The sequence below is a fragment of the Protomyctophum bolini genome, assembly GCF_963924005.1.
Source record: "Protomyctophum bolini genome assembly, chromosome: 23".
Taxonomy (NCBI): Eukaryota; Metazoa; Chordata; class Actinopteri; order Myctophiformes; family Myctophidae; genus Protomyctophum; species Protomyctophum bolini.
In genome coordinates this window covers 14764299-14777679 of record NC_137884.1, presented here as the reverse complement: position 1 = coordinate 14777679, position 13381 = coordinate 14764299, and the positions used below count along the sequence as shown (strand labels likewise).

Genomic DNA, 13381 nt, shown 5'->3' with positions numbered 1-13381 from the left:
AATGTGCAATCCAACGTGTTTCCTAGTAGTAATTGCTGTTCTACATAGGTACTGCACGCACACATGCGCATGCATGCATGCATGCATGCACACACACACACACACACACACACAAATTTGGCGACCCCCCCCTGTTGTTTGAGGACCACTGTGATAGAGGAGAAGTTGAAAGCATATATTACAGATAGGAGGGTGGTTCAATTAAAAGTTAAAACGGCTGCCATAGTAGTAGCAGTGCGACCTCACCTGGGTCATCTTGTCTACGGAGACGGGGATGCCATCGATGGTGAGGGGGGGTAGCTCTGACACCAGATCCCCTCCGGGCGGAGCGTGTTCCGCCAGAGCGCTCTCCAGATCTTCGAGGACCATAGTCTTGTATTTCCTCACCTTTACAGAGTGAACATAAGAGCAGAAATGAGATCATCACCCAGGAGGCTAGTGCCTAATCTATGCTCTGACAGGTTAACAGGAAGAGTGGGCAGCTCAATGTAAAACTGGCTATTTGGTCGAAAATGTTATGATAGAACAGAGTCACAGTGACAGAATGATTGCTGTCATTTTGGTTATAAACAAGAAGTTGAAAATGTTAAGTCTGCTAATGATGCACTGTGCATCTTCAAATCAAGTATACTTTACATTACTTAAAATCGAGGTGCCCACTCCCTTAGTCCCGAAAATAGACAATGGATAGATGATTAGCAGACGGTACACATAACGGTAGACTACACTACACCACTGATTCCAAAGAATGTTTTTAAAAAAAAGGATATTATTTACTCATGACACCTAAATCTACAAGCTCATAGCGTGGCACCGAGTGCCACGCTACGAGCTTGTATATCTGCAAAAAGATTATCGTGAAAATGTGGCGGAAATCTTTGAGTACCGGTATATGTTCTTTCACAGTGAACGTTTTTAACTAAAATCTTTGCTTTTTCAGATGGGGGTCGGCGGCCAAATACAGATAATATTAAGGATTTAGAAGCCTTTTTTTAAAAATCGGCCTCAGGTCTAAATGGGTATTTGGGTAGATAGTAGATACTCACCACGTTTTCCAGAGGCGCAGCACCGAACACTTTGAACACCGGGTTGGGTTTGGAGGGAGAGATGCACAGAACTATGGCCTGCTGGCCCACCCTGGTGGTGTACTCATCCAGGGTCGCTCGAAGTTTCCTGGGAACACAAGTAACAGTCCGTCGTTTACAGTGGTGGAAGATGTACAGTACTCACTTTTTGAGTGGTGCAACCACTCCAAGGAACAGCAATGTCTGTGTCTATGTGTTGTTCACCTATGTGTCCGCCTATGTGATGTTAATGAGCACCAGTATGACTATTAGTACCAGTAGGGGCGCTGTTGTGCCAGAAACGGAGAGAGTGCTGCACTGTTGCCTGCTAATGAGAGAGAGGGGGGGGGGGGATAGTTGCACCACTCAGTTCACACGGGTGTGATTTTTTCTTTTACGGCTCGCCGTGCCGTTTCCGGAGAGTCGCCCCGTTACCGTATGGCCGTATGGGGGTCCCCGGGGGTCCCTGGAACATCCAGACCCACAGAAACGCGGCCAGGGGGTCGAGCGGCCACGGTCGAGAAATGACAGAGTTACCATGTGGGGGTCCCCGGGGGGTCCCTGGGGGGTCCCCGGAACATCCAGACCACCAGGAACGTGCCCAGGGGGTTGGCCTGGTTCCGGCGAGCCGCCCCACGTCCGAAACAGTCGGGAAATGACAGAGTTACCGTGTGGGGATCCCGGGTGGTCCCTGGAACATCCAGAACCCCGGAATGCGGCCAGGGGGCTGGCCCGGTCCCGGCGAGCCGCCCCGCGTCCGAAACGGTTCGAGAAATGACAGAGTTACCAACCAAGCTATTTTCGTGCTTGGACAGACAGACCCAGGGACAGACAGACAGACAGACCCAAGGACACACTTAGCTAAAAAATGGAGTGTGGATACGGGATAGTGTTATAGTAGTGTATAGATAGTGTTCAAAGGCTGACCTGAGGAGCCGGGTCTGCTGCCTCTTGCGGATGGAAGGGTTGGACTCAAAGATGTGGGGTCTCTTGCGTTTCTTGCCAGTTGCCACTGCAGCAGCAGCTGCCATGCCCACTGGCCCTGAGAGTGGAGAGACGACACAGAACAAAGAAACTTAAGACCAGTGGTTTTCAACCAGTGGGCTGGGGACCACCAGTGGTCCTTGAGGGGGTTCCAGGTGGTCCCCAACTAAATGATGTTAGTAACCAAATGGACCCTTATAGATCTTTAACCCTTGAGTGTGAAACCAAATGGACCCATACGGGTCCATTCGGTTTCATTTTACACTCAAGAGTTAAATTATTGTTAAATATATGGAATTGTGGTGTAGTGGCCAAAACTAATAATATCTACAAGCTCACGAGTCACAGACACCACACACAAACAAACTGAATATCTTCCCCACTAATCCCTTCCTTTCCTAATACTCTTTTTTTTTTTTTGTAAAAACAAATCAATATAATATATAATTTAGTCATAATTTTAGTCATCATAGCTTAGTTATTAGTTTTTCATTTGTATTTAGTTCGTCAGTGAAATAAGGTAGTCTCTGGACACTTTTTCTCCTAGTTTTAGTTGACGCACAATAGCCCCTCTATAACATGCGTTTTAGAGGGGCTATTGTCGTTCATTTTTTTATTTACTAATTATGCCAAATAAATGCAGAATAAAAGGTTTATTCACAGTTTTCAAACATTCCGATTTTTTTAATCCATAAAAAGGCCCACTTCACCACTTTTCAACGTATCTTCATATAATAGGTCCTCACTAATAATCATGAAAAAAATGGAGAAAAAAAAATCTACTCGGTCTGTGTCTCATAGGACGGCTGTGGGCAGTTCAGAAACCGTCTTCCAGTGACATCATCGATGGGGAATCCAAGCTAATAGAAACTGCAGGCTTTCTAGTCCTGAAAAGTTGCAATGTGAAAATGGAAGCCATCGTTCTCACGATAATGAAAATCTTAACATTATTGTAAACAAATCTTGTTTAAAAAGTAATCTGGTCACATTTTATCGTGATTATTAGTGAGGACCTATTATATGAAGATAGGTTGAAAAGTGGTGAAGTGGTCTTTTAAGATAATAAAAAGGCGTGCGTGTGTGTGTGTGTGTGTGTGTGTGTGTGTGTGTGTGTGTGTGTGTGTGTGTGTGTGTGTGTGTGTGTGTGTGTGTGTGCGTGCATGGCAGGAGCTCTCCGAATTGATATATGTCAAGGCCCTCCGAATTGATATTTAGTCATAAAATATTTCAAATTATTCCAAATGTTTCCCAATTCTTCAAGATTAAAAAATAGCCTGAAGTATACAATAGGGCTCAAGTGCTTAAACTGTTGCTCATTTTGCTGGGGACCCCATGGAACCCCCTCAAGGACCCCCTGGGGATACCCAGAGCCCACTTTGAGTACCACTGATTATAGGGCAAAACCTGGCGGAGGATGACCAGTACAGGGTGAAATTGTTTGAGAACATCAGTCCATCAACAACAGTCCAATACCACCACCTGCTGGCCCAATAAATGCATTACACTGAAGACAGATGAGACCTGGTCATTTTATCTGTGGAACAATTCGGCACAGATAAAAATAAACACAGGTCGTCACAGGCTAGGACACAACTTTAATCTTAGCTGCACAGCATGACTGCAGGAGATGCAAATCATCCTGGCCTGATGCAAGTAGTCTTTGAAAATGTTTTAATAAAGAAGAAGCAAATCTTCCCTCCAGGGCCACCAAGTGCTTTTGTTCTGTTTCTGAATAAATTAGATTGAGACAGAAGGCAGCGCGCGCACGCACACACGCACACATACACACGCACACCGATATTATCTTTCTGTTACCCATGTCCTTCATGCAAGCACATTGAAGGTGGTGAAAGGAGTCTATGTTGGTGCCAGAGCACAGATCAATGTCACGTGAGGGTCGTGGAGGCGCGCGGAGCACCGTCGTGTGTGGAGATAGAACTGGTATTTAGAGGGGAAGCCAGTGACGTATGAGGACCAGAAAGTACAGTTGGGAGCGGCTGTTTTGCCTACGCCACGGTCTGCGACCTGAACTGCCGCACATTTCTGTGTGCGCTTCCGCCTGGCTCAAATAGATTGTGACAGGCCTAGACACTACTATAGTATGTCTCAAATAAGATACTCATCTTCCATTAGTTGGACAAAATTAAAAACTCTACTCAGTCAACAAACGGCTGGACTCACCTGCGGCGGCCAGGTGAGCCGTGACCTCGTCTTGGCCGGCCGAGTTCAGGATGTCCGAGTCGTCGTAAATGTCGTCATCCGGGGAGGACGTGGAGTCTTCCTCGGCGCTCATCATGGTCGCTTCGGTGAAGGTGGCCACATGGACCTACAGTACGGACAGTAAGCATGGTTACAGATCAACTAGAGATGTACCGGTACCATGTTCTTCTTCCCGATACCGATGCATACCCACAATCTCATTCAAGTGGGTCATTTAAAAACAATCTAGGACAGTGGTTCTCAATAATAAGTCAATAAATGCAAATTCCTTTTATAATTGTTAAATTGCAGTTACAAGTCAGTACAATAGTAAGTAAATAGTACTTTAAGAGTATAACAGTAGTGCAACATCAACTGAAGCAATAAAAGTAACAACATGTGATAAATGACATTGGAATGGCATAGAGTAGACTGACAACAGACATACTCGCTGATACTGATACCAGGATTTTAGGCAGTATCGGCAGCTTTTCCGATGCACGCATCAGTATCAGAACACTAACTCTAAGATCAACATCCTTCAACGCCAATGAGTGGGAAGGAGAGGAAAAGCGTTATGTTATTCATCAGACTTCACTAAAGCCTGAACCATACAGTTCTCCACCACCCAAGTGCCGTGGACAATTTAATCTGTGCAAGATTCATTCCACAGTCCACACATCGATGCGTTCTGGAATGTGTCACCTACAAATTAGAGATGTAACAATACCATTTTCTCTTTCGCGATACCGATTCCGATACCCACAACTTGCATATTACGGATGGAAACTAGCATTATTGTTAAATCCATTATTGTTAAATCCGGTGTATTTACACGGCATTGTACGTGTGATGTTCATAAATATGCGCTGTCCCTCCCAAATAGACGTATGAATACATATTGGTCGATACAGAGTACTGATCCGACAACATTGCGTAATTTTAAAATAAATCTAGGACAGGGTAGGGTGTTCCAAAGGGACCCTTACATGTCTGTAACTCTGAGAGTGTACAAATAGAACCAAATGGAAATTTTCTTCTTATCGCGATAAACTATAATAACGATTATTGTCCCATCCATACTCGGTATGGGAACTACTACCTGCTGGACCTGGCTGACGGCGTGGGCCTCGATGGTTGTCATGTGCTCAACCTGGTGAACGCTGTGCTCGTCCATCACATTAAAATCCTCCTGGTCTGGACTGGGGCCGGTCCAGGAAACTCTTGACTGGTGTCGAGAGAGAGAGAGAGAAAATAATGGACTTCGTCAGGAAATTAATTAACCCAAAACCCAGTTCTTTCACCCAATTTCGCCCTGAAATGTAATAAGGTAATCTAGGCCTAGGAGTCAGGACTAGGAGACCACTAAAGTTTTGTGTCATTCTGTGAAGCCGTTCAGTTGTAAACGGACAGGCAAACCGGATGGCAGGGATGCTGTTAGGGCTGTCACAATTACAACATTTAAGATGATGATTCATTGTCATACAAATTATTGCTATTGTTTTTGTCACTGAACACAGGACATTATGAATACAAATGTTAAATCTGTTTGATTAAATCTGTTTGGTTCAGGGCGGCTCGGATTTGAAGTTACGCAGGGCAGATGTGACAAATGACCTAAATATATAAGAAATAACTGACACATACCGGTAATACCTTTATACTTAACAGTGGAAATAGCCTATCTACAAGCTCACAACATCACACTGTGATGCGTTATGAGCTTGTACACACAGGTCTGTTCTCAAGTTCCTGTCAATGAAAACAATGAAGCAAATGGGATTGGTACTGTATTTTTCTAACTATTTCTCTAAAGTGAGTGACACCCACAGCCACAACACTAAAGAGCGATCCATGATCTGGTACCACCCAAATTTAGAACAAACATGGGAAACATTCTACTGCTCTGTCACCAAAATGTGCAATGCCCTGACAGCTGACACCATACATTAAAAGGATGTGTAACACTGGTTTCTTTAAGAATTGGCCTTAACAAAATAAAACAATAATACTAAAATCAGGAGACCAAAAGTGCAGGTGAATGTAATATCTCCATCTCGTTTGTACATATACTGTTTGTACTTGTTGATGACATTTTGTATGTTGATGAAATGGTTTTCCATTGTGGTCCCCAGGACTTGTTTTGTGTCATCCTTTTAGCTTTAATGTCTTACTGTACCACGTGTCGTTTACATTTCTGAGTTCTGACTACATGATGAGTGGACAAAGAATCGATGTCAAAAGCGTGCGTCACAATTTATATTGATATAATGGATGGCATTATTTACATCAGGCAGAAACCTCATATCTCCATAGTCCAACTTTTTGTGTTTTTTCGAAAATTACACAACCGCATCAAAAGTAACAGATCCACAAGCTCAAAATGTGGCACGAAGTGACGAGTCTGCTTGTAGATCTGCTACTATGTGAGGTTGGCATTCAACAACTGTCATTCCATAGTTATAACAACACTACTACTTGTCATCCTCTAGAGGGCATCTTCCATCATAATATGGATGTATGATTATGTTGGATCTTGTGTTGGAAATGTGAAATTCGTTGAAATACACCCATGGCCAAATTTGTTTAATACTGTAGAATGAATTATACAATCTCCTTATATTAACCAGAAATAGTAGGATGTTGTATGGAACTTAACTTAACAGACACTGATTTACTCAACACATGTTAGGGTTACATACTTCATCACACAATGGTGTTGTGTAAGAAATAGCGAAAGAATAGCCAATATACAAGTAGATCTGTAACTTTCAACCATTTTTGCAATGTTTGACCTAGCCTATAACTTCCCAAAAATAGGGATAAATTATTAATCGATTATTAATAATCCATTAAGTTCGATAACTGCTGCAGCCCGTCATTTACAACTACAGTTTGCTGTTTCTTTTTCCATCTTCATGTCAGACATTATTCTGAGGGATTATTGGCTAAATCACTAGTAGTAATTATAACTCCAATATTGTCTCTGTCGGATCGTGGAAACCTCATGTCCAAAACTGTGACTTTTTAAGATTTGCAATGTTGCATCGCTTTACACTGTGCTTTGACCTTTCGGATCTTCTACGTTTGTGTAACGCTGTAGTATGATCAATGTAGGGGGTGGGGAGTGGACACACACACATGCTAGAAAATAGAAGAGTTAGAAAATAGAAGAGGTTTCTGCCCGACAGCAACAATCTGATCAAAAGCTTAGTACTGGCAGGAGATCCATTTGGCATCCTGTCACACCATGGTCCATGCCTGCCAAGTGCCAACAATCCCACATTTATACCGTATTCATTTTTAGGCTACAATCATAATGTATAATGGTAAAAACTGAAAATGTATTATCAACCATTTATCATGGTGGCCCATGGAACCCCTCCCCAAGGACCCCACTTTTAAAACCATTAACCTAATCTGCCGTTATCACTTTTTAATGCATACTAGGCTACACATAAACTTCCATAATTGAATAAATTATTCTCTGAGACATTTAACATATTTTGTCAATTTCAATGACTTTCCCCATGACTGCAAAAATATTATGTTAAAAATGAATTACAGGTTTTCCAGGAACACTGCATGGATAATATCACCAATATCATCCTACCAGTAATACTTACTGGTTTATATGAGCTGCTGCAGTAACATAATCATTGCTATGTGGGGTATTAGTATAATTAATAACATTGTAGGCCACACATGGGTGTCTAGAACTATCCTCCTTCCATCTGAACTCCTTTAATAATCATATGATGTATGATGTGAACACAGTATGCTTGTTATTATGATGCATGAATGGATGTACAGGTTAGCCAACAGTAGCTAAAGCTAGTACTAATGCCCTACATTTTGGCTCATTAGCCAAAAGCTAAGCTAAAGCATCTTTGATGGCGAACTGAAGCGGCTGACGCCTGAATTGGGAGTTGTTAACACACAACAACACGAACTAATGCCGTCGTGTGACGCAGTGAAACCAATATGCCACAATCACAATGATAATACTAATAAACAGTACAGTAGCATTGTAAACAGGACGTTGGAGGAAAAAACCAACAACAGGCCTCTCTGAGGCGGCCTGTTGTTGGTCCTTCTCTGACTAATAATCATATATATCCAAAAAATGAACAAAGAAAACTGGAATAAAAACCGAAACAAAAACATGTAAACAAAGTGCATCGACACGACATTGATGATGACTGCTCGGCTCGAGCTCCAGCCGGGTGGGATCGAGGCTGAGGCTGTGCGGCTGCGCCGCGGCTCGAGCTGGCTGGAGATTGCGCGGTAGAGCACTAACCTCGTTGCGGCTGCGCTGCTTCGGGCCTGCGCGGTACGGAGCGAGCGGGGAGGCAGGGCGGCTCGAGCCGGATGGAGAGAAAAGAGAAGAGAAGAGAGCGGAGAAGGATGGAATGATCCACAATGGAGGTGGACGGCGCGAGACAGAGTGGGCAAAGAAACCTCTCCCATCGCCCGGGGGGACGTCGTCGCCATGGCAGCGGCCGCAGCCGATCGTCCATTGGCTACATTGGGATGGCGCGCCGGCGATTGGCTCGGTGTTGGTTGTTCAGGGCAACCGTTTTTCCTACAGATCTACAAGAACACTTTGTGTTGTGGGCCTAGGGATGAAGAAATTCTTGGCAGGGCCAAATTAGACATTTATTGGGCCGGTGCTATATACTCTAAGGGCCGGTGGGGCCGGGACCCAGGGGCCTTTGGATCTAAGGGGCTACTGGGTTTGAGGCCCTGAAGGGCTCCTATAGTCCATATATGGAGTGTGTCTTGAGTGTACAGGGTTTGATGAGGTCAGATCAACATATGAATGTCAGAACAGGTCAGCTCCATATATGGAGATCTAAGGGTGGCAGTGGGGGCAGTATCTTGAATGTACAGGGTTTGATGAGGGCCCAGGTAGTTCCGGCCTTCATTTTCGGGCCTGACATATATCCATATACTAATATTGATGACATCAGGGATCTCCATATATGGGCTTAATTGCGCATTTACTATGACATCAGGGATGTCATAGACACCATATATGGGGGGCTTTCCCCATGTATGGGGATTTTGAGTGATACTGACTGACAGAAAATGCACAATTCCATAGTTAACTGCGACCTTCGGTCGCAACAAATAGCCTACCTCAAAATTGTATTCAAGTAGGCTACAGTAGCTACCTAAATTGTAATTGTTATAGTTATAGTTCTAGCTGACTATACCTCCGCGGTTTGAAAAGGACAACTCGTGTAAGAGGCTCTGTCAATCTGTGTGTGTGTGTGTGTGTGTGTGTGTGTGTGTGTGTGTGTGTGTGTGTGTGTGTGTGTGGTGTGTGTGTGTGTGTGTGTGTGTGTGTGTGTGTGTGTGTGTGTGTGTGACTGTGTGTGACTGTGTGTGACTGTGTGTGTGTGTGTGTGTGTGTGTGTGTGTGTGTGTGTGTGTGTGTGTGTGTGTGTGTGTGTGTGTGTGTGTGTGTGTGTGCGTGCGTGCGTGCGTGCGTGCGTGTGTGCGTGTGCGTGTCTGATGTTCTGCCACTTTCTGCAGGGCATTAAAGACACGCATGTCTGAGCATAGAAGCAGCATCTGCAACCAAGATCCTAAAAGCCTGGTTGCAATGCACTTTCTGTCCGCTAAACACACTGTGGCCACTCTTAGATACCAGGGGATTGAACATGTAAAATGCCCCAGGCGAGGAGGGGATCTGAATAGATTGTTGCTACAACGTGAATCCTTTTGGATTTACACTTTAAATACAATGTCCCCAAAGGGAATGAACTTCCCCTTCAGCCATTTAAAAAAAAATGTCTTTATTGTATGCTGTATATTTGAATTGTTGCCTAAGTAATAATACCAGATTATGTGAATCACTGTCTTATTCTATAATAATCATGATGTCCTTTTGCTTATTCCACTGTTGTGGATTTGAGAAATGTGTAACACTGTATTTAATGATATTTCATTAATTGATCTTATTACCATGTTGTGTTGCTACCATGTTCCACCCACTGACTGTGACCCGTGGGTGTCTATTTAAGTGGGTGGATCACTGACATCTTGAGTTTGAGCCTTGGCTCGAAACGTCGTCAATAAATGTATCTTTTGGAGCATATGAGTGTGCGGGTTCCCTTCTCTTTTCCTCTGCCACTTTCTGCAACATCAATCGTAAATGAGCTGTAGTGTCAACACGTGGTGCTACTGCAGGGTACAACAGGTTGGTTGTTGCTGAGGGAGGAAGTAAAGGGCCAATAACTTGTGGCACCCACATCCCCCAGCAGCACATCAGCTAGCCTGGGACGTTCCCTGCCAGCAAAGTGTTTGGTCTGATCTTGCCTTTGCCATAGGGAGATGCAGGTTGCACTCATCCCAGAGCACCAGTATACTTTACACCCCAATTTTCCAACAGTATGTGTATCACACCCTTTCAGAGAGATGCCACAGGGACAAAATAATTAATGAAATAAATAATGGTGATGCCGTATCCATTGTCAACGTCTAGGTGTACAATAGGTTTAGACCTATATACAATAGGTCTTCAGGATATCATCTAATTTGGGTAAAGGACATTACTAGTCACAACAACAGAGTGGGAACACTTTAGTTCAATGAATTATTACTTTTTAAGACGTGTAATAAATAACATATCACGCTCTTGAGTAATATTGCACAACCCTAGTCATTAATTTGGAAAACACGTGTACTATACACAAAAAAGTCGAAGCTTATTTCCATTGTGGTCCACCTAACATCACCTTGGGATGGATTTGGCAAAAAATAATTAATTCTGCCCAAATCCCTGAACCTTAAAACCTAGGGTTAGACAAATAATCTTTCTAGATTGAATAGTATTGGAATGGACCCTGGTTGTTTTTAAATGTGCTTTAGAAATAGAATTGACTTGCCCTATATGTGTCCGCTGTAGGTGCAGTGCATAAGGACCTTTTTCTTCTAAATTCTAAGTAATAAAATATCAGATCAGGTCTAAACAATGATTTACTGTTGAATAATAATAATTGTATAGTGGAGTAAAAGTGCAATATTTTTTCTCTGAGATGTAATGTAATTGAAAACTGAAGCACAGTACATGAGTACATATAGTTACTTAGTTTAGCCACTACTCTGTGTGTGTGTGTGTGTGTGTGTGTGTGTGTGTGTGTGTGTGTGTGTGTGTGTGTGTGTGTGTGTGTGTGTGTGTGTGTGGGCTGTAGTGAGGGGCCGGGTCGGCACTGCAGTGTGTGCACTGTGTGTGGTCCTGCCTGGTCTGAGTAGTGACTCACAGGCAGAGGCAGCCATATTGCTATTAGTTTTAACCCATGAAGGCCCATTCTACAAACGCCTTCAGTGGTTCCCAAAGTTTTTGACCTAAATAATTATTCATCATTTTTCAAACACTTTCAAAGACTTTTAAAAAAATGTTCAAGAGTAGCAGATTTGAAAAGTCCTGAAAGTGTTTGAAAAGTTTTGAATAATTTAGTTTACTTTCAGGTGTGTGTGTGTGTGTGTGTGTGTGTGTGTGTGTGTGTGTGTGTGTGTGTGTGTGTTGGGGGGGGGGGGGGGGGGTCTGCTGGCCAAATACATTTCCATTTCGGCTACTGATTTTTAGAAGGCATTTGTAGAATCGGCCTCGGGTCTTAATGGGTTAAACACAGAAGAGGATGCTCCTCGTCCTTTATGTCCCCAAGGAAAGTGGTTTAATGTGATCTGAAAGAAAATAAACAAGACAGAGAATTGTTTATGTATCTGTTTGTTTGTTTTTTCCATCAACATCTGCCCCACAGCACTGTATCCCTCTCCAGTCTCCACTGTACACACGCACATGCACATCCCCGGACCGGCACGTTAAAATTACCACCGTTGAAGTGCCCTTGAGCAAGGCATTGAACCCCTACCACCATGAAATGTTCTATGAGCAGGGCCTGGCTGTAAACAAGTTATTGAGCTTAGTCCAGTTACCCTGGGTAAACATGGTAACTTTGCTTTGCTTTAATTTATTTTACAGGGCAAAATATTGTATAAGCCTATACATTTCAAGTAAAGTGACTATATAAAAAGCACTATAGAAAGCAATGTGAAACCATTTGAACAGCGCATTTGTTGTGTTGAACTCCAAAGAGTGTTGGCCTATATAGTCCAATATCTGAGTATAGTATAGGGAATATAGGGATTTACTGTGCATTTTCTTTTCTTTCTTTCTTTCTTTCTTTCTTTCTTTCTTTCTTTCTTTCTATATAAGGCACATTCTTACTCCTTTTAGAGGGGGGATGGGAGGAGAGATGAGGTTTTGTTACAAGCCTCTCCCCCACCGACCATGTGCATACCAGAACACACACACACACACACACACGCACACGCACACACAGTCACACACACGACCGCAAACGTGTCAGAAACTAAACAAAAGAAGGCCAATGTCTTCTCACTCTTCTTATCGTAACCTGCGCTGGGATTGTCCACAGATTCACACTTTCACACATAGATGTATTATGTATAGGATCCAGAATTATGGGTTTTTTTTGCAAATAAAGCAGAAAGGAGTGTGTTGCCAGATTCCGCAAGAGAAATAAACAACCATGAAAAGAACAAGCCCAAAAGAAGCAATGCGTATTAAAGGCATGCACATGCAGCACTTTTGAAATCAGTGTTGTGGGCTTGTCTATTTTCTATTAAATAAATTAAATTCCCATTGACAATGAATGGAGAATTTAGGTCTATGTGTCTGAGCAAAGATAAGAGCGCCCATCACTTCACAGTACACGGGTGTGTCCACTGTCCAGACTAGGCATCAGTGTATGTATATTGTACACAGCAAAGGACCCCAATGGAAATAGTCTTTCTTGGGTTTTAAATCCTCTTAGCAGAACTTGTATTGAACTGTGCTTTTTTTCTGCAAACTGTTACTAAACTACTAAAGTTATATCAATTAAATCAACACATACTAATTTGGGGGTTCTTATTATTAAACAATAATTAAAACAATAGGAAGCAAACCCTCTGTCCAAAGAAATAAAGAAAAACATATAACAAATGCAACTACTAATACAAGCAACTAAAACAAGCCCCAAACTCAACTTTTTGATTGATTGATTGATTGATTGATTGATTGAATAGCCTACTTTATTAACAGTTTGCAGATAGTACAG

At 42.8% G+C, this 13381-nt stretch overlaps 1 protein-coding gene across 5 annotated transcripts in view; it reads right to left on the bottom strand.

The window, feature by feature from the left end:
* nrf1 (nuclear respiratory factor 1) overlaps positions 1–8669 on the bottom strand; it is a 31224-nt gene extending 22555 nt beyond the window's left edge. For 4 of the 5 annotated variants that reach the window (XM_080756862.1, XM_080756864.1, XM_080756861.1 and 1 more), the window contains exons 1-6: positions 8548–8669; positions 5347–5475; positions 4230–4374; positions 1992–2106; positions 1047–1173; positions 247–387 (exon numbers count right to left, since the gene is read on the bottom strand). In XM_080756862.1, the coding sequence (XP_080612988.1) occupies positions 247–387; positions 1047–1173; positions 1992–2106; positions 4230–4374; positions 5347–5424 (606 nt within the window). In that variant the 5' untranslated portion in view covers positions 5425–5475; positions 8548–8669. The remainder of the gene's footprint in view (positions 1–246; positions 388–1046; positions 1174–1991; positions 2107–4229; positions 4375–5346; positions 5476–8547) is intronic. The other variant, XM_080756863.1, reaches the window with a different exon arrangement.
* Between the last annotated feature and the right edge of the window lie 4712 nt (positions 8670–13381).